The sequence below is a fragment of the Mobula hypostoma genome, chromosome 4 (assembly GCF_963921235.1).
Source record: "Mobula hypostoma chromosome 4, sMobHyp1.1, whole genome shotgun sequence".
Classification (NCBI taxonomy): domain Eukaryota; kingdom Metazoa; phylum Chordata; class Chondrichthyes; order Myliobatiformes; family Myliobatidae; genus Mobula; species Mobula hypostoma.
The window spans coordinates 71796888-71818080 of record NC_086100.1 but is presented as its reverse complement, the minus strand read 5'-3'; the positions used below and the strand labels follow the sequence as shown (position 1 = coordinate 71818080).

The 21193-nt window shown below is 43.2% G+C and overlaps 1 protein-coding gene and 1 pseudogene across 1 annotated transcript; one reads left to right on the top strand and one right to left on the bottom strand.

The window, feature by feature from the left end:
- Positions 1 to 781: 781 nt before the first annotated feature.
- LOC134345952 (uncharacterized protein K02A2.6-like) lies at positions 782 to 4983 on the top strand (annotated as a pseudogene).
- A 3569-nt stretch (positions 4984 to 8552) lies between these two features.
- LOC134344825 (uncharacterized) lies at positions 8553 to 12714 on the bottom strand. The gene is made up of 3 exons (XM_063044930.1): positions 12640 to 12714; positions 9597 to 9767; positions 8553 to 8966 (listed from the first exon to the last, which is right to left on the bottom strand). Exons 1-3 carry the CDS (start codon positions 12712 to 12714, stop codon positions 8553 to 8555), a joined length of 660 nt encoding a protein of 219 aa, XP_062901000.1.
- Between the last annotated feature and the right edge of the window lie 8479 nt (positions 12715 to 21193).

The window sequence follows — 21193 nt, the reverse complement described above, 5'->3', positions numbered from 1 at the left end:
TCACAGACATCTTCCAAGATCCAGGTCACTAGAACTTTGAGGCAGAAGCTCCACGAGATGAGCCACTGTGACACCCATGAACTGCTGCCTGAAAGCTCCTGTCATCTGGAACTTGGGTGGAGTTTCCCAAACTCTCCTTGTGAGGAGGTTGGTCTGCCTGTGGTAAGTGATCAGTGTATGAAAACTGTAAGTCAAGGTCCATCAGGGCTTGAAGATAAACAGTGAGGAAAGGGAGGGGGAGGGGGAAACTTGAGAGAGGAGAATGGGAGAAGTGAATGAGGATGTACTGCACCAGGATGAGCCCGTCTTTGACCTTAAAGGGTTAGGTGCAAGTTTGAGCAAGTTATAACAGGTAAAAGCCATTCCATACAGATGCTGTGAGGGACATCCAAAGTCTCATTTAAACACATCAACCTCTACTAATTTCCCAGCTCAATATGGTATATTAGCTTTAGTATGGGACACTGTGCTAAAGATAATGGTACCAGCGAACAAAGCTACCAAAGGCAACTTCCTTAAGTCAGGTCATGAAGCAATTCCTTTCACTTTTTTTAAAGCTTCTTTTTATATCAGATGTGGTTCTGCTACTGTTAGAGCCTGCAGTTTATCCTCAGGTGGTGTGTCTTTGGGTCAATAAGGTGATTTAATATAAGGTCAATAAGACTTTGCTGTCTCCAAGAGGCTTCAGGGAGACTGTGACCAAAGTGTGCGGCATGGAGATGGGGCACGGGCCCATGATCAACTCCATCTCTCGCCGATCTCACCGAATAAGACTGAACTCATGGAGGTGGGTGCAGGAGGCGAGCGAGTGTTCAGTGCCATCTACCAGGCTCTCGCCTTCTGCTGCCGGAGAAGGTCCCTGCGTGTAGCAGTCTTTTGCAGGGAAGAGTTCAGAGTGGGAGACGATAAACAGGTTTGGTCAGGGGCGGGGGGGGAGAGGATTGGAATTGAGACAATGAACAGGAACTTGGGGTCAGGGAGGAATCTGGTGTGTAGATATTGAACAAATGATCTGAGCCAGATTTTACAGGGCATTGTCCTTGGCCCAATCATTTTTAATAGCCTTATTGATGACTTTCCTTCTCATATAATTTCAGAAGCAGCAATGTATGCTAATCATTGGATAACACTGAACTCCACTTGAGCTCCTCAGTAAAATTAATTTGAATTGAGGAAGTCCATCTGCTTGCATATCAGGCACGGTCAATACTGCATCTCTATGTATGCCTCACCTTTAGGTACAATCATACTCCCTCTATATTCCTCTTGCAATCAGAGTGGTTTCACTGGCTTGACATTAATGTTAGATTCATGTATATGTTCGGTTATGAAGTTACTGATTATATTTATTGTGAAAGCCTCTGTATGTACATAACGGTTTTGAAGTTCGAGATAAAGTTGTTTTTTTGGCATGAAGTTGTCGAGTGTGCCTTTTTTCAAAGTAGAAGTTACCACATAATTTTGGCGATGGGGTAAACTGGTTTTGTGAACATATCGGACGTTTTTCGAATGGGATCTTCACATTCAGATGGCTACGTTTGGAACTATCGTTGATTTTGTGGAGGCAAGTGAGGATTGGTCAGAGTATGAGGAAAGGCTGGGAAACATGTTCTGTGCCAATGGAATTACTGAGGAGGCTAAGAAGCGCTCTGTTCTCCTGAGTGTGTGTGGGGCAAAGACTTACAAGCTTATAAGGAATTTAGCCACATCGTGGAAACCGGGGGACATTCCTTATGATGAACAGGTCAAGTTCGTGGGGAATCACTACAATCCGAAACCTTCTGTGATAGTCCAATGGTGTAAGTTCCACACCCATTTCAGGAAGCCAGGTCAGTCTGTGGCCGAGCTTCGGCAGCTGTCGGAGCATTGTGATTTCGGAGCGGTGTTGGAAGACATGCTCCGTGATACATTGGTATGCGGCATTAATAATGACGACATACAATGCCGCCTGTTAGGGGAAACCCCACCGTTGACTTTCAAGAAAGCCTTAGAGATTGCCCAAGGCATGGAGATGGCTGCTAATAATGTCAAGGATATCCAGAAAGGACATAGGGGGGTCGCATTCGGCGGCAGTGCACCAAGCCAGGAGGGAGACCGGTAAACAGGGAAAGCGGGTGGAATGTTTCTGGTGTGGAGAGACACAATATGCAAATGATTGCAAATTCAAAGCCACTGTCTGCCATGCTTGTAGCAAAAAGGGACATTTAGCTAAAAAGTGTAGAAGTTCAAAGGGTAAGATTAAGCCTGGGCGGGGGAAAGCTCAACAGGATCAGGCAGCCACACACCATCGAGAAGAAGCAGATGAAGAGTCAGTGTCTGCCTACAACATGTTTGCAGTGGAAACAGATGAGGAACCACCTGAACCATATTATGCCACAGTCACTGTCAGGGGAAAGGACATTAAGTTTGAGATTGATTCAGGGGCTACTGCATTGGTCATTAGTGAGGAGACCGGCAGGAGGACATGGGGGTCCAACCTGCCTCCCATTAGACCACCAAAGCTCAAACTTAGGACCTATACGGGGCAGCCCATACCTCATTTAGGGGTGTTATATCTGGACATTTCAGCCAGGGGTCAGAAGGCTGAAGCCAAGCTAGTGATAGCTAAGGGCAGGGGGTCCAGTCTTTTGGGCCGCGATTGGCTTCTCAAAATCTGGCTAAATTGGCATGAAATTAAGTATGCACACACAACGGAGGACATTCTGCAGTGGTACAGTGACGTTTTCAGGGATGAGCTGGGCACACTGAAGGGTGTGACAGTGAAACTCTATGTCGACCCTGAGGCTACACCACGTTTTTTTTAAGCCCAGGTCAGTGCCCTATGCCATGAAAGGCAAAGTCGAGGAGGAGCTGGAACGTTTACAGAGGCTGGGCATTATTGAGCCCATCCAGTTTCCAAGGTGGGCGGCTCCCATTGTTCCAGTTTTGAAAGCAGAAAAAATGGTGAGGATATGTTGTGATTATAAGCTTACGGTGAATCAGGTCTCCAGGCTGGAGGAGTACCCATTGCCACGGACGGATGACCTGTTTGCGACCCTGTCAGGGTGTAAGCAGTTCACAAAGCTGGACATGAGCCACGCCTACCAACAGCTGATGCTCGACAAGGATTCAAAGGAGTACCTCACAATTAATACGTACAAGGGATTATTCAAGTACAATCGCCTGGTGTTTGTAGCAGTGTACGTTGATGATATTTTGATCACGGGGGCTATGGAGGTGGAACATCTGGCTAACTTAGAACGGGTGCTGAAGAGGCTCTCAGACGCAGGGCTGCGGTTGAAACGTGGAAAATGTGTGTTCCTGGCATCGAGTGTGACTTACCTGGGACACAAGATCACAGCTGAGGGGCTTTGCCCTGTGGAGGACAAAGTGAAAGCTACTAAGGAGGCCCCAAGCCCCAAGACTGTCACGGAACTCAGATCATTTTTGGGCATGGTGAATTATTATGGCAAGTTTCTTCCTGACCTCTCAAGGGTTTTGACCCCACTGTATAAGCTGCTTCACAATGACACTAAGTGGCAATGGGGTGAAGAACAGGAGAAAGCTTTCAAGGAAGTGAAAGAACTCCTCCACTCAGCGAGGCTGCTTGTTCACTATGACCCAGACAAGGAGATCACCCTTGCATGCGATGCCTCGCCCTATGGAGTCGGGGCAGTTCTCTCACATGTAATGGAGGACCATTCAGAGAAGCCTATTGGTTTTGCTTCACGTACCCTGACAGCTGCTGAGAAGGGATATTCACAGCCAGACAAAGAAAGTCTGGCCATTGTTTTTGCGGTCAAGCACTTTCATCAGTTCCTTTATGGACGCATATTTATAGTTTATACGGACCATAAACCACTAGTGAGCTTGTTCAGTGAGACTAGATGCATCCCACCGCTAGCGTCAGCCAGGATACAGCTTTGAGCTTTTAAATTGTCAGCCTACCAGTACACTATAGCGTACAGAGCGGGTGGGAATAATGCAAATACTGATGCACTGAGTCGACTACCTTTACCTGAGACACCTGTTACTACATATGTGCCTTCAGAGACTGTGTTTTCATTGGAGAGGCTGTCAGAGACACCTGTAAAGGCGACCCAGATCAGGCAGCGGACAGAGAGGGACCCAGTCCTGTCCCAAGTCAAGATTTTTCTTTTACAAGGCTGGCCCAGAGTAGTGGAAGGAGAGGAATTGAGGCCTTATGCCAAACGCAAGACAGAATTCAGTCTGCAGGATGGCTGCATTTTCTGGGGGGCGAGGGTCACCGTTCCTCCCCCTGGCCGTTCGCAGATTGTGGATGAAATTCACGAGACTCGCCCAGGAGTGTCTCAAATGAAAAGCCTTGCAAGATCCTATGTTTGGTGGCCGAGATTGGATCAGGATCTGGAGAACAAGGTAAAACCATGCACGCAATGTCAGATGAATCGGAATATGCAAGCACCAGCTCTTTCGCACCCATGGGAGTGGCCAGACCAACCCTGGTCTAGGCTACATTTGCACTTTGTCGGTCCTTTTACGGGCAGATGTTTCTTGTCATGGTAGATGCACATTCTAAATGGATTGAAGCTCACATCATGAGCAACATCACAGCCCCCTCAACCATAGACAAACTCAGGCAAGTGTTTGCAGTCCACGGGTTGCCTGACACTCTGGTCACTGATAATGGCCCGACGTTCACCAGTGAACTGTTCAGCGAGCTCATGCAGCAGAATGGCATTCATCACATTTGGACGGCCCCTTTCCACCCAGCCTCAAATGGTTTGGCTGAACGGGCTGTTCAGACAGTGAAGGAAGGCCTGAAGCGGATAACAGGGGACAGCATTTAGCTTTTGGCTTTGGCTTAGCATTTGGCTTTCACGTTTCCTATTTAAATACCGCCTCATGCCACAGACTACGACTGCCCGCACTCCAGCAGAGATGCTGATGGGGCGTAGGCCCAAGTCAAGATTGGACCTGTTGCACCCGGACATGAAGGCAAAAGTGGAGAGAAAGCAGGAAAAGCAGAAGGAGGGACATGATCAACATACGCAAGAGAGACAGTTAAAACCGGATGACGATGTCTATGTAAGAAACAATCAGCAATGGCTGCCTGGGGTTATTCTTAAGCAGAGTGGTCCCGTCTCCTATGTTGTTAAGCTGACTGATGGGCGTGTTTTCCGCAGACATCAGGACCATGTGCGCCTGCGTCATGATACCGGCTCAGAGGCAGACAGTTCCATGGAGTTTCCATTTGCGAGTCAGACTACGGTGGAAGCATGTCCACCAGTGACTTTGTCAGAAGGAGAGACGCTGACAGTGGGGTTGGGGTCCCCTGAGGAGGATGGACATTCTCACGCAGACACACAGACCCCTCTCATGCCCCCAACACCAGACCCACCCAAAACACCCTCACCAGCGGTGCCTGCTGGGTCACTGGGGGTAGTGCGCAGATCACAGCACACTCGTAAACCTCCTGACAGACTGAATCTTTGACGGGACAGTTCTTTTTTGTTGTTGTTAGATTGAATGTTGAATCTGTCATGTTTTCCAGATGTTTTGTATTGATAAAGTTGCTAAGATACTAGTATAAGTTTTCAGGGGTACATAAGTTAATAACACCACTGTTTTTATTTCCTAGTTTTTTACATTTGGGAATGTTAGATTTTAAAGGGGGACAAGTGTTGTAATGTGAGCATTATTAATAGTAAGTTAATACTAACTAGGATAATGGGGGGGGGGTTTACTTCTGTTCTTTTTACTTCTGATGAGCTTTGTATATAGTGTGCCTGCCATGTCGTACGGGTTGTGAAAGCCTCTGTATATACATAACGGTTTTGAAGTTCGAGATAAAGTTGTTTCTTTGGCATGAAGTTGTCGAGTGTGCCTTTTTCAAAGTAGAAGTTACCACATTTATAGACATCTCTGCAGCTCTTTATGGAGTCCCATGGATATCCTGTGTTGAGTTGGCAGATGAATGCTTATGGCAACAGTTATGTGACTATGTAAGGAAGCTTGTCCTCATTTGGAAATTTGGGCTCTGTCACCAATAGGACAAAGTGATCACTCCTAGCAATACTGTCATGTACAGATATAGGTGAAAGAGTTGGATTGAGAGGGATGGGGGCCAAGTAAATTTTGCATTCACGTTACATTAATCCAATCTGATGCATCTGCCCTTTGGGCCTTAGCCATTTCAATCAGTGATGCTGTTACCATGTCATTGTTAGTTTTCCATGGATTGTTTTGTCCAATGGTATTGTTGTTGACCTTGTCTCTTTGTCACGTCAGCGTTTTAATTGATTTGAATCACAGTGTTAATGTGAGGGATATTTCTTTAGAACAATGGAGAATGGTATGAGTTGAGATAATAGAGCCAGGCTGGTTCAAAGAACCATCCTGGCCAGTTACACGAACATATCAATCCAACAGCTTTCAGGATTTCAGTCACCCACCAGGGATGGAAGGACATCGTTTATAAAAAGGGATTTGGATATAACTGAACTTCATTTACAAAAGAGATACTCTTACCATTCAATGTGTTTTATTAGGTAACAAAATTGTCAATTTTCATATGGTTCTAATCAAAAAAAAACTAATAAACTACAGTAAAATTTAAGCAACATCAATTTGCATCTATAAATTAAACTTTCTGGAAAGGAAAATTGGTTGAGGCTCCTTCATGGATAAATGAACTTTGGTCAATTTATTATAGACCATCTTTAGAAAGTAAACAAAGTAGGAAGGGTAGTCAATCTTAAGCGAGGAGTTTTTATTAAAGTAACCATATTATACTCTGTTCAATTTAACTAATTAAAAATTCAAAATGGAAATCATTCAATTCAATTCAAGTTTAATTGTCATTTAACCATACATGAATACAGCCAAACGAAGCAACATTACTCTGGGGTGAAGGTACAAAACACAGTACCAACAGTCTCACACACACAACAAAGCACCCATAGCACATATAAGATAGCAAGCACATAAAAGTATCTGTAAGATACAGCCACACAATAAAAGAGCCGAAACTCAAGCCATCAAAGCTGCAGAAATCTGCAGTCAACCAGAAGAGAGCTTGTCTTCTGCTGAGTGAACACTGGGGGGCGACACTGACTCCAGCCTGGATGCTGCGCCATGCCACCCCCGGTGGAGCGTACTGGCTCTGAAGCCTCTCTCCTGGTGGCAGTAAACAGGCGACACGGTGGCTTGAGGCCTAGTCCTTGCTGCAAGCGAGTCCACACAGCCCCCCTCCCATTCCCCCCACACCCTCCACCAATAAATCAGTGAATTGAACTTGCAGCATTTCATATTAACGATGTCCAGAAGGGTCTTGCAGTCACAAGCAAAGCGACCAAGAAGGTCACTCACTATTAGACTGCACATCTCCTTCGACTCAGGCAGCGGCACAATGCACAGCTCCTTCACTTTCTCCCCCAGTGAGAAACTCGCTGATGTGGCAGACCTGCGGTACTTTAAATTCTTAATGTTCAGCAGGATCATGTGATGGGTAGTTCTTCATATAATGTAAAGATTTAACATCAAATAATCAAAATAATACTTCATAAGCTATTGAATTAAACATCATGTCATTAATTATAAACATATCATTCACAGTGAATTCTTTTGGCTGTAGAAGTTACAAAATAAGCAATATTTTCCTTTGCAATGTTTCTCATAATATTTGCATTGAATCTGATCTTAATGTGCAACCAACTATACGAGATAAAAAAGGAAAATGCTTTTCATTTATATAGGAACAGATGTGACATTGTAAGTCATTATAATGCCAGAAGTGTATTTAGTTAAGTGTAATCACTGTTACTGCTTGGCATATCGTAAGAATGAGATGGACTACAGATCTTAATGACTTGGCAGCTGGTAGTAAGGAAGTGATGAAAGTCAGCAATGTTCAGGAGGCTCATTTTAAAGTGAAGTCAGATATCCTGGGGGTTTGTAAGGCAGGAGGAGGTTACAGAAAGAGGACAAGACCATTGAAAGGATTTGAAAATCATGAAAGCATCAAAGTTAAGAAACTTCTCAATTGCAATGTAGCTGATGGGAATAATGCTGGTGGAAATTTGGACATAAGCATCAGAGTACAAATTTACAGAGAAAAGAAGGTTGCCATCAAGAGTTCACTATAATAGTGAATCTTACATGTCACAAAGACATGGATTATAGGCAGAAGCAGAAATGTGTCATTTTACGGGAAGTAGGTGACTGAAATGGTGGCACTGAGATATGAGATCTGAAAATCAACTCAAATCAGGCATGACAGCAATGTTACAAATAATCTAGTTTAGACTCTGTTAGGGAGAAGCTTAGAGTCCGTGGAAAGGAAGTGATGTCTCTGCTGTGGATGAAGATTTTTGGTTCAATAATTGAGCAGAGGATGAAAGTTCAGATCTGAGTGTCAAACAAAAGGTCCAACAGTTTAAAGAGAGAAAAAAGGTTGGAGGGGTTATAGTAAGGTGAAACTGAGTGAAATCAATACACAGGTGGAATGTAGTGCCACATTTTCTATGCAATGTATTTATTGAGAACGATTTCGATTCCATGTCGGGATTGAAGTTTGTCTTGGTGCAATTCCTTTAGCACAGAGACCATACCACGAGTGTGTGTGTTTTTTTTTGCTGGCAAACTTCTGTTAGCTCCAGACAGGCAAAGCAAAGTTCAACTTGGCACCTCCAACAGATAATATTTTCACATCGCTTTTGGTTGTGTTCAAGCAGCTTACCACATGTTGGGCAGGCTCGAACGGAAGGGCAATTCTTCACTACAGTATCTAAGATGTTGACTAATGGGCAAAGGCGTAGTGTGTCCAGTTCCACATTGGTGCACCCTTCATTATCACATCGGTCAGGACGTGGGCCACATTGCTTCCATGGTTTCAGGCACTGCCAACAGAACTTGTAAACACTCCCCTTTTCTGCAGTACAGAGAGTGCAGCGGACACTCAAGTTACTCAGGTCTGTGCGTTCAACATATGTTCCACATCCAGGACACTGTGAATAAAAGATAAGCAAAACAGCATTTGATGAAATAAATTACTTCACACTGATTACTCTTTCAATGCATGCACCCAAATACTGATATGTGCTTCAAATGTCATAGGCTGCTGTGACTAACTTTTCCACAAAATGATCAAACTTTGTTCAATTCCTGATGAAGTCTGCTTCTTTTCTGAGAATTTGCATTTGTATTCTTACTAGGTTACACCTTAAATCTTTCCACCCTATCCTGCTAAACTGTGGGGCTCAGGGGTAGATTACAATTTTAAAAAATGCATTTTTGGTCATTAGAAGACAATAGAGAAATTCGTTTGTGATAAGAATATTGAGCATAGAAGCAAAATGAATTTGTTACTTCATAGAAATTTATTGATTCTAAATTGCACATATATAGTTTCTAATAACAGAATGTAGACATTGGACATATGTTTGATACGTGAATCTATTGCGTCAATTTGGACATGCTAATCAAAGAGGTAACTCAATTAAATATGCATTATATGCTGACAACAAGGTATTTTCTATGAAGCAAATGTAGTGCAGACACAAACATTGAAATGCACACTTTGTGAGACTTACTGATTTGTGAGATCAGATTGTGAGACATTTGATTGTGAGACTTACTGATTTGTATTCACAGTACTCAGCTGCAGCCAGCACAGCAACTGTTTCCTCAAAATGCAGCTGTTCCTCTCTGGTCAGTACTGCCAGCTTGCAAACTTCATGGTAGGGCCATTCCTGTCCACATACCTGTCCATCATCTTTCAACGCTGGGCAGTAGAATTTGTACTGACCCTGTAATTTCAAATTTGATTAAAATTGAATGGTTTAAGTTGCCTTCTTCCTAGATAATGAGAATGACAGAAATAACTTTCTCATTTTACCCAACTCCTCATTGCCAAGTTCTCTCTCTCAAATCACTGTCTGAGCCCAGGAGTGTTGAACACTGATGTCCAATCCAGTGCAAGGAAGATTCACCACATTGTTTATTCCTCATGAGGAAAGATTAAGTTAACTATGTTTGTATTTACTAGAGCTGAGAAAACTGAGAAGGGACCTAAGTGACAATGAGGTTGAGTTGGTTGAAGGTAAACTTCTTTAAAGTTACACTCGACACCACCTGCACCCACAATGTTTTTACCAGACAGAGTGTGGTCAGGTACTCCCTGGTGGAGGCACTGAAGATTACTACATCCTGTCACATCTTTGGAACAGATTCTCCTGACAAAGTGTAAAATCAAAGAAATTATTGAAAATAAAGCAGCAGTGTAGATCTATTTATATTTTTACAGTTACATGGAACTTTTTGTGTTGGCACGTGGCCAAAGGGTTAAGGCATTTGACTAGTGATTTGAAGGTCGCTAGTCCGAGCCTTGGCTGAGACAGCGTGTTGTATCCTTGAGCAAGGCACTTAACCACACATTGCTCTGCGACGACACCGGTGCCAAGCTGTATGGGTCCTAATGCTCTTCCCTTGGACAACATCAGTGGTGTGGAGAGGGGAGATTTGCAGCATGGGCAGCTGCTGGTCTTCCATACAACCAGGCCCAGGCCTGCACCCTGGAAACCTTCCCAGGCACAAATCCATGGTCTCACGAGACTAATGGATGCCTATAGGCGGGAGGAGAGAGAGCAGCGCGCCGCGCATGAGCAGCCCTCCGATGAAAGATGATATCGTATCCGTTAAATAGGGGCCATGGACAATTCCGATTTGATGGAGACAGACGTGAAAGCACAGAGGAACATCTGGAAAAATTTCTGAAAAGCACGTTCGCTTCTGTCGTTACTGCATGGTCGGGAATCTTTCGGAGGGAAGGCCTCAAAATCCCCGGCTTTGCCTGCTGTTGGCGACCGAGATGGAGGTCAAATAGCTCAGATAGGGATGGTGCTCAGTACTCGGTGTTGGAAAGCTGATCAGAGCTCGAAGTTTTCGGATGACTCAGAGTCGTGGTCGGGTATGGCAGGGAGAGTTTTTCTTCCTTCTCCCATCTAATGTGAGATGTGGGACATTTGAGAGACTTTGAACTTTTACTGTGCTCATGGACTTCTTCATCAAGTTATGGTATTGTTGCACTGTTATAACTATATGTTATAATTATATGGTTTTGTTAGTTTCTTTCAGTCTTAATCTGTCCTGTGTTTTGTGATATCACACTGGAGGAAATATTGTAAGCAACACACATAAAAGTTGCTGGTGAACGCAGCAGGCCAGGCAGCATCTCTAGGAAGAGGTGTAGTCAACGTTTCAGGCCTAGACCCTTCGTCAGGACTAACTGAAGGGAGAGTGAGTAAGGGATTTGAAAGTTGGAGGGGGAGGGGGAGATCCAAAATGATAGGAGAAGACAGGAGGAGGAGGGATGGAGCCAAGAGCTGGACAGGTGATAGGCAAAAGGGATACGAGAGGATCATGGGACAGGAGGTCCGGGAAGAAAGACGGGGGGGGGGGACCCAGAGGATGGGCAAGGGGTATATTCGGAGGGACAGAGGGAGAAAAAGGAGAGTGAGAGAAAGAATGTGTGCATAAAAATAAGTAACAGATGGGGTACGAGGGGCATTAGCGGAAGTTAGAGAAGTCAATGTTCATGCCATCAGGTTGGAGGCTACTCAGACGGAATATAAGGTGTTGTTCCTCCAACCTGAGTGTGGCTGCATCTTTACGGTAGAGGAGGCCGTGGATAGACATGTCAGAATGGGAATGGGATGTGAAATTAAAATGTGTGGCCACTGGGAGATCCTGCTTTCTCTGGCGGACAGAGTGTAGGTGTTCAGCAAAGCGGTCTCCCAGTCTGCGTCGGGTCTCGCCAATATATAAAAGGCCACATCAGGAGCACCGGACGCAGTATATCACCCCAGCCAACTCACAGGTGAAGTGTTGCCTCACCTGGAAGGACTTTTTGGGGCCCTGAATGGTGGTAAGGGAGGAAGTGTAAGGGCATGTGTAGCACTTGTTCCACTTACACGGATAAGTGCCAGGAGGGAGATCAGTGGGGAGGGATGGGGGGGACGAATGGACAAGGGAGTTGCATAGGGAGCGATCCCTGCGGAATGCAGAGGGGGGAGGGAGGGAAAGATGTGCTTAGTGGTGGGATCCCGTTGGAGGTGGTGGAAGTTACGGAGGATAATATGTTGGACCCGGAGGCTGGTGGAGTGGTAGGTGAAGACCAGGGGAACCCTATTCCTAGTGGGGTGGCGGGAGGATGGAGTGAGAGCAGATGTACGTGAAATGGGGGAGATGCGTTTAAGAGCAGAGTTGATAGTGGAGGAAGGGAAGCCCCTTTCTTTAAAAAAGGAAGACATCTCCCTCGTCCTAGAATGAAAAAGCTCATCCTGAGAGCAGATGCGGCGGAGACGGAGGAATTGCGAGAAGGGGATGGCGTTTTTGCAAGAGACAGGGTGAGAAGAGGAATAGTCCCGATAGCTGTGAGAGTCAGTAGGCTTATAGTAGACATCAGTGGATAAGCTGTCTCCAGAGACAGAGACAGAAAGATCTAGAAAGGGGAGGGAGGTGTCGGAAATGGACCAGGTAAACTTGAGGGCAGGGTGAAAGTTGGAGGCGAAGTTAATAAAGTCCATTTCTTAATGCATGCATTATTAAATGACAATAAAAGAGGACTGCGTGTTTTCATAATCTAATCTAATTAATGGAAATTTTAAGTTTACAAATCACAATTTCTTCCCGATCCAGAAGGCTCTGACACCATGCAGTCAGTGAGTTTGGATCTACTGCGTGTTTGCAGGACATTTCTGCCCGCAAAATATTGGGATCATACTCTCCTGAAACAACAAGTAATGCAGTCATTTTATCCTATTGAAATGGAGAGTTGCTGAGTATTTGCATCTAAATTCCAGTCAGAAAATGAAAAATAACTGAATTCGTAGACTGCTATATTTCTTGGAAATCTAAATATGAAAATAGCAATGAGAAGCAAAAGCCACAATGGATTTGACCTTTTAAATACTGTTTCTGCTAATGCTCCTATTCTATTCAGGAGTACCTTCCAATTGTATAGAATAACTATGAATATTCTCAAGGAAAACATGCAATTGAGACCCTTTTCCCAGAATATTGATTTCCATCCATCTATATGTTTCACATATTGGCTGACAGCTGTGACTAAATTGGAATGAAATGCCTGAAATAGGTTTGACTGAATAGGATTGGAATATCTTTCACAGTGGTCCTGGAGAAACAGGAACTTAAATGTCAATAGTCCAGAACAGTGGTCCCCAACCACCGGGCCGTGGACCAGTACCGGGCCGCAAAGCATGTGCTACTGGGCCTCGAGGAAACGATATGATTTGGCGATATAAGTCAGCTGCACCTTTCCTCATTCCCTGTCACGCCCACTGTTGAGTTTGAACGCACGCGAGGTCATTAACAGCGCGTCATCCATGTCAGCGCAGGAAGGAGATCAACTCCTCGAGCTTGCAAATGACTGTGGGCTGAAAAGTATGTTTGACATAACATCTCTGCTGGCATTCTGGATCAAAGTCAAGGCTGAATATCCTGAGATAGCCACGAAAGCACTGAAAACATTGCTTCCATTCCCAACATATCTCTGCAAGGAATGCAATGAAAACTAAATTGTGGAATAGACAGGACATCAGGAACCTCCTTTGAATATCGCTGGCTCCCATCACCCCTTGATAGGACCGTCTTGTTGAAGGAAAACAAGCTCAGGGCTCCCACTGATTCAGCGATATTGGTGTGTTGCAATGATTTTATATGTTCATACGGGGAAAATATGTGCTGTGTGTTTAATATCCAAATGTTTCTTAAAATGTTATGATGCTATTGACTTATATAACCATATAACAATTACAGCATGGAAACAGGCGACCTCTGCCCTTCTAGTCCGTGCCGAACGCTACTCTCACCTAGTTCCACCGACCTGCACTCAGCCCATAACCCTCCATTCCTTTCCTGTCTATATACCTATCCAATTTTTCTTTAAATGATAATACCAAACCTGCGCCTCCAACTTCTACTGGAATTTCGCTCAACATTTACTTCAAGCTCCCCTGATAGTTGACTTACGCTATATTCATGCGAGGAAAATATGCGCTGTGTGTTTAATATTAAATTCGTTAGATATATCGTTTTAGAAACGAAATTGAGTGTATTAGCCACTTATCACCTATATTGCATTCGTGATTAACACCCCCCCCGAACAGCATCGCCAAAAACGATTTGCAATAAAAAATCGGCACGTACACGCATGCGCACTGGTGCCCGCTCAAGGCTTCATGGTCATTTAGTCTTTCTCAGGGTAATCCCAATGTATTTGACTACTACTCTTGTTCTTTGGCAACCCTTCCACCACACCGCTCCCCCAAGTCGGCCGGTCCACAAGAATATTGTCAATATGAACCTGGTCCGCAATGCAAAAAAGGTTGGGGAACCCTGGTCTAGAACAATGCTGTGGGCATCATGGAAATATTATCTGAGCACTTTTATTCATTTCCTTGATACTGGGACACACCAACAGTGATGTAACCTGGGGTCATTGGGTGTTTCGGGTCTTTCAACTTCAGACTCACACTCAGGTGACCCAGCCAGAGTTGATCAGGCCCTGGCTTGTGTCCCAGTGACACTGGTCCTCTGGTCACACCTCTTGATCCAAAGCCTCCTGGAGGTTTGTTCAGCAGCCTTTGTAATGGTCCTGGTGGCTCTTTTCTTTGCAGCCCCCATAATTCCAAAGAGAGAGTATGTTCTGCCCAGCAAATGGGCAGCAAAATCTCTACACCCCATCTCTACAGGCTAACATCGTTCCCTTCACCCCTGCCTCTGGTACTGCTCTTCCAGCCATATGTATTTGTCTTTCTTAGGTTCAAATGCCTCTTCATTTTGGTCTTCCCAAGGAAATGTCAGTTCTACCATTCATTGTTAAACATATCAGAGTTGAGAATACAGTTACAGAGGCATGCAAAAGTTTGGGCACCCTGTTCAAAATTTCTGTTACTGTGAATAGTTAAATGAGTAGAAGATGAACTGATCTCCAAAAGTCATAAAGTTAAAGATGAAACATTCTTTTCAACATTTTAAACAAAATTAGTGTATTATTTTTGTTTTGTACATTTTTAGAGTGAAAAAAAGAAAGGAGCATCATGCAAAAGGTTGGGCACCCCAAGAGACTTGAGATCTCAGATAACTTTTACCAAGGTCTCAGACCTTAATTAGCTTGTTAAGGCTATGGCTTGTTCACAATCATTGTTCGGAAAGGCCAGGTGATGCAAATTTCAAAGCTTTATAAATACCCTGACTCCCAACCATCAGCAGCAATGGGCTCCTCTAAGCCGCTGCCTAGCACTTAAGAAATGGCAGTTAACAGGAACAGTGGAGGTCAACTTGAGGGCTGGAAGTCGAAGAAAACTTTCTGATAGAACTTCTTGTAGGATTGCTAGAAAGACAAATCAAAACCCCCGTTTAACTGCAAAAGACTTTCAGGAAGATTTAGCAGACTCTGGAGTGGTGGTGCACTGTTCTACTGTGCAGCGACTCCTGCACAAATATGATCTTCATGGAAGAGTCATCAGAAGAAAACCTTTCCTCGGTCCTCACCACAAAATCCTGCCTCAGAAGTTTGCAAAGGAACATCTAAACAAGCCTGATGCATTTTGGAAATAACTTCTGTGGAGTGATGAACTTAAAATAGAACTTCTTGGCCACAATGAGCAGAGGTATGTTTGGAGAAAAAAGAGTGCAGAATTTCATGAAAAGGACACCTCTCCAACTTTTAAACACAGAGGTGGCTTGTGTTGCAGCCAGCGGCACGGGAAACATTTCACTGGTAGAGGGAAGAATGAATTCAATTATATACCAGCAAATTCTGGAAGCAAACATCAGACCATCTGTAAAAAAGCTGAAGATGAGAAGAGGATGACTTCTACAACAGGATAATGATCTGAAACACACCTCAAAATCCACAATGGACTAACTCAAGAGGCTCAAGCTGAAGATTTTGCCATGGCCCTCACAGTCCCCCGACCTAAACATCATCGAACATCTGTGGATAGACTTCAAAAGAGCAGTGCATGCAAGACGGCCCAAGAATCTCGCAGATCCAGAAGCGTTTTGCGAGGAAGAATGTGTGAAAATCCCCCAAACAAGACTTGAAAGACTCTTAGCTGGCTACAGAAAGCATTTACAAGCTGTGATACTTGCCAAAGGGGATGTTACTAAGTACTGACCATGTAGGGTTCTCTTTTCCTTTTTTGCTTCGGGCCCTTTTCCCTTTTTCTTATTTTGAAACTGTAAAAGATGGAAATCAAAAAGTAATCTTGCTTAAAATATTAAAGAAATGTGTCATCTTTAAATTATGCCTTCTGGAAATCAGGTCATCTTTTATTCGCTTAGCTATTCACAGTAACAGAAATTTTAACCAGGGGTGCCCAAACTTTTGCATGCCACTGTAAATGGACTGTTTGATTTGCTAAGTGCTTGGCTCCAGCCCAATTCAGGTATTGGCTGCCCCAATGGAACCATTCACTTTTCCCCATGTCTGTGTCCAGGGCACCATGAATTGTAACCAATTTCTCCCAGTTCAGTACCTGAGCCATCTAATCAACTCCATGATCGTTACTAAGGAATTTTTATGTTTATATGAGGCTTCTTTAGAATATTTGCTCATCCGTGCAAGGAAGAGTATTTAGATCCCTATATATACTGTCCCTCATTACCACTACATGTACTTTCACTCCTGCATTCACTTGTACATATAGAAGTCAGCTGACAGTATTTAGACAGGTTTTAGATATTGAAAACCAGAGGTTCAGTAACCCCAAAATCTCAGTGCACCATGAAACAAAAATTATCATATTGGATCCATGATCCTGTTTATTCCAGATTAAAACTACATATATGATTATTTGATGTGCTAAGTGTTAGTATCAATCTGGTCTGCAAGCTGTCTTGAACTAAGTGACTTAGTCAGTGTTGTCTAGTTTGATACAAGCCAAATTACATAACCCCATTGTCTTACACTGCACCTTTTGAACAGTAAGCCCAGGAGCTGTGCCCTACAGACAGTGCCTGATTGCAAATTGACCTCTTAACTTCAAACTGTTCACTGCTTGCCTTTTACATATGGAACCAATGACTGGCTCCTGTTTACAACAAGATGCTAAACAAAGAATATTGGTTGGAAGTTTAACTTAATCAAAAACAACCCTTAGATCTCTAGAAGTATCACCTGTCGTGTTTAGAAAGCTGAGCTTGGCAAAAAAGGAAGACCCCCTGGCCCTAGACAGTGAATATCCATTAGAATGTATCCTTTATATTTTTCTAGAAAGAATTACAGTATAAATGCCAGCAGATCCCTATTTTGATGCTCAGAAAATATCAAAATCTGAAATATTGTTTCTGAATTCTGGATGCCCCACTTTAGAGGGGGATAGAGACTTAAAGGAGGATCCAGAAGAAACTGGAGTTGTTCTCCTTGGAATAGAAGAGGTTGCATGGGAACGTTATTCCTCTATCAGAGTACAATCCGTAAATTGCATTGTATTTCCCATCTAGTTCACTTCAGTAGTTTTATCCAAATCTATGATCTCCACCGCCAAAAAAGCCAAGAAGAACAGATGCTGGGAATATCACCACCTGAAGAAAACCCTCTAATTCACATACCAGTCTGATATGAAAATATGTCACTAATTTTTCCTAACTAATGAGTATAAATCCTCATTCAAACCAGAAGTATGTTGTTTTGCAAAAGGACTGTGGCAGTTCAAAGTGGCAGTTCAAACAGACCTTCTCATGTGATATTGGGGAGAGCCAATAAATGTTGATTTTGCAACATCCTAAAAAAATAAACAAATTAAAATACAGTAAACAACAACTTACATTTCTAGAAAGCTTTATTTTTTCAGATTTTTCTTTAGCTTTTTTCTACCAATCAAATAGAAGAAAATACATAATGTGTTTTTGTTGTTTTGTTTCAATATCACTTCCTTTGTAAGTACACTCTAAACCATTATCTTACCACCCAGATTCTGTCAGAGTCATTGTGGTTTCCACTTATCAGAATTGTAAACAATTTTGTTTTCTTCTACATGAATTTTCTTCATGGGTTCACCTCCTATTGTTTCCCCATATGTTAGCTTTCTCTTTCATCTGCTTTGTCTGTATAAACCAAATCTTCTCTTTTACTTGCAGCACTAATCTGTATATCTTTCCCTTTCCTGCCTGCTTGCTCCATGCTTCCTGAAATAATCCTGCCACTCTTTTGAGCTGACGTGGAATCTTGTTCTTCAGCTTCTTACAGAGGTTCTCTTATCTTCTCTTTCCAGAACTGCACTTACAATTTCATCTTTTCAGTTGTGATATATAGGCTTATTCCCCATGTTTTTCCCTGCTTTTCATTATCTTCCATCACACCTGATGTATTTTTTTCTTACATTTCTAAAATCAAGTGTTTTTCACTGTGCCAATTAGTTCCTTTGTTGTTTCCCTTTCAAATCTCTCGCCTTCTTTTTCTATCTATCTTTCCTTCTTTGATATTGTTTTGCTGTGGGATCCCAAAAATGTTGGGAGCAAGGCAGCAACATCTGGTAACCCTGTGATCTCTATCTCGGAGGCCAATGTCAGAACACCTTTTGAGAGAGTGAACCCTTGCAAGGGGCCAGGCCCCATTGGTGTGCCTGGTAAGGCGCTGAAATCCTGAGCCAACAAATTGGCTGGAATTTTTACAGATATCTTCAATTTCTCACTGCTGCAGTCGGTGGTTCTCACCTGCTTCAAAAGGTGACAATCATATTAATGCCAACAAGAGCAGGGTGAACTGCCTCAATGACTATCACATCGCTGATCTCACATCTTCTACGATGCAGTGCTTTGAGAGGTTGCTCATGGCCAGTATCAAATCCTGCCAGAGGAAGGACCTGGACCCACTACAATTTGTCTATCGCCACAATAAGTCTACAGTGGATGCAATCTCACTGGCTCTCTACTCAGCCTTGGACAACCCAGACAATAGGAATACCCATATCAGGTGTTTGTCATTGTTTACAGCTCAACATTCAACACAATCATATCCTCAGTACTGATCAATCAACTCTAAACCCTTGGGTTCTGTACCATCCCTTGCAACTGGATCCTTGACTTCTCATCAGGAGACCACAATCGGTGCAGGTTCAAAATAACATCTTCTCCTCGCTGACAATCAACACCGGTGTACTTCAAGAATGTGTGCTCAGCCTAATGCTCTACTCACTCTACACCCACGACTGTATGTCTAGGCACAGCTCAAACACCATTGGTAAATTTGCTGATGACACAACTATTGTGGGCAGAATTATAGATGATGACGAGGAGTTGTGTGGAATAGATCAGTTGGTTGAGTGGAGTCACAACAACAACCTTGCACTCAACATTAGTAAGACCAAGGAACTGATTGAGGACTTCAAGAAAGGTAAGTTGAGAGAATAGACATCAGTCCTCATCAAAGGGTCTGCCATGGAAAGGATGAGCAGTTTCAAATTGCTGGTTGTTAACATCTCTGAAGATCTATCCTGGCCCAATATATTGATGCAATTAAAAATAAGGCACAACAGTACAGTTATGTTTCATTAGGAGTTTGAGGAGATTTGGTATGTCACCAAATACTCTAATAAATTTCTAGAGATGTACCACAAAGCATATTTTAACTGGTTGCATCACCGTCCAGAATGGGAGGGCCACTGCACAGGACTGGAAAAAGTTGCAGAAAGTTTTGAACTCAGCCAGCTCCATCATGGGCATTAACCTTCCCAGTACTGAGGACATCTTCAAAAGGCCTTCCTCAAAAAGGTGGCAGCCATCACTGAGGACCTCCATCAGCCAGGACATGCCCTCTTCTCACTGCTACCATCAAGGAGGATCTACAGGAGAAGGAAGACATGTACTCGGTGTTTTAGGAACAGATTCTTCCCCTCCTTCATCAGAATTCTGAATGAGCAATGAACCCATGTACAACACACTAAATAAATTTTCCCTTTCATTTTGCTCTATTTATTTAATTTAATTGCACATGTGTATATCTGTACTGCTACCACAAAACAGGAAATGTCCTGATGTATGCCAGTGATATTAAAATTAATTCTGATTCTGATACTGAGTTTGACTGCCTTTAGGCAAAACTTGTTAATAGATATACAATCTTTAAAAACTAGAGAAATTCCTCCTTGACAGCTATGCTGTTCTCCACGTTAGAAAAGCCGAGACCTTCAAAAAGTTTCAGTTTTGTTTTGAAAAATTCCGTCAGAATTCTAAATCAGATTAGGAGCATTCTGAGTTTACCAGAGACCTCTGTACAAACACTAATCTGTTTCAATCACTCCTTTCTACCCTCATGGTCAGATAAAACCTACCATGCTTGGAGGGAGAAGGGTCTAGTTTCTATTGAAGACCTGTACATAGAGGGACGGTTTACAACATTTAGTCTGCTGAAAAAGAAATTTGATCTGCCTCATTCACACCTTTTTCATTACTTACAAATTAGACACAACATTCAATCTAATATTTGTAATTTTGAAACCCTTCCAGGGAAGCATTTTTTTTTATATATTTTAAAGAACCCTCTTGACTCCAAGCATCTCGTTTCTAAGTTTGTACATTTGTTCGATGATTGCACTGTAGCGTCTACTGTGAAGATTAGAGATGCCTGGAGAGAGGAGTTGGGCATTGAATTATCTGAAGCTGCCTGGGACAAGAGTTTGTCTATGATACAGGCTTGCTCTGTTAACAGCAGACACCAACTGATCCAGTTTAAACTTGTACACCATTTTCACTACTCTAAACTTAGATTTCACAGGATTTACCCTTCTATCTTGCCAATGTGTGATAGATGCCAAGGGCCGGAGCCAACTTGTTACACACCTTTTGGTTTTGCCTATGACTGACTGGATTTTGGTCCAAAATATTTGACTGGTACTCAAAGGCCTATAAAAGATCCTTCCCCTTGGAAGCTGGTCTCGCCATCTTTGGCTGCTCGCAATCTACTATTTGTTTCTCTACAGCCATACAACAATCTCTGAGGATGATTGTCACTAAAAGACTTACCTTGAGGGAATGGAAATCACCCTCTTCCCCTTCCTTTCGGAAATGGATAGCTGACATGACCTCAGTCATACAGATGGTCTTCAGCCATCTGAGATCCATTTCTTGCCTACCTGGACAAGGCCGGGGGCAGATGAGCAAGTTCCCACCAGCTGATTTCTCACGGCCCTCATTTGAGATTTAATGA

What these genes read in the sequence shown, in the direction of transcription:
- LOC134344825 (XM_063044930.1), bottom strand. Translation starts at nt 12,714, where the DNA reads ATGTCCTGCAAACACGCAGTAGATCCAAACTCACTGACTGCATGGTGT. An exon ending in TTCTGGATCGGGAAGAAATT is followed by an intron (nt 9,768 to 12,639) that starts GTGATTTGTAAA and finishes TTGAAATTACAG; the next exon opens with GGTCAGTACAAATTCTACTG. An exon ending in AGTACTGTGAATACAAATCA is followed by an intron (nt 8,967 to 9,596) that starts GTAAGTCTCACA and finishes TTTTATTCACAG; the next exon opens with TGTCCTGGATGTGGAACATA.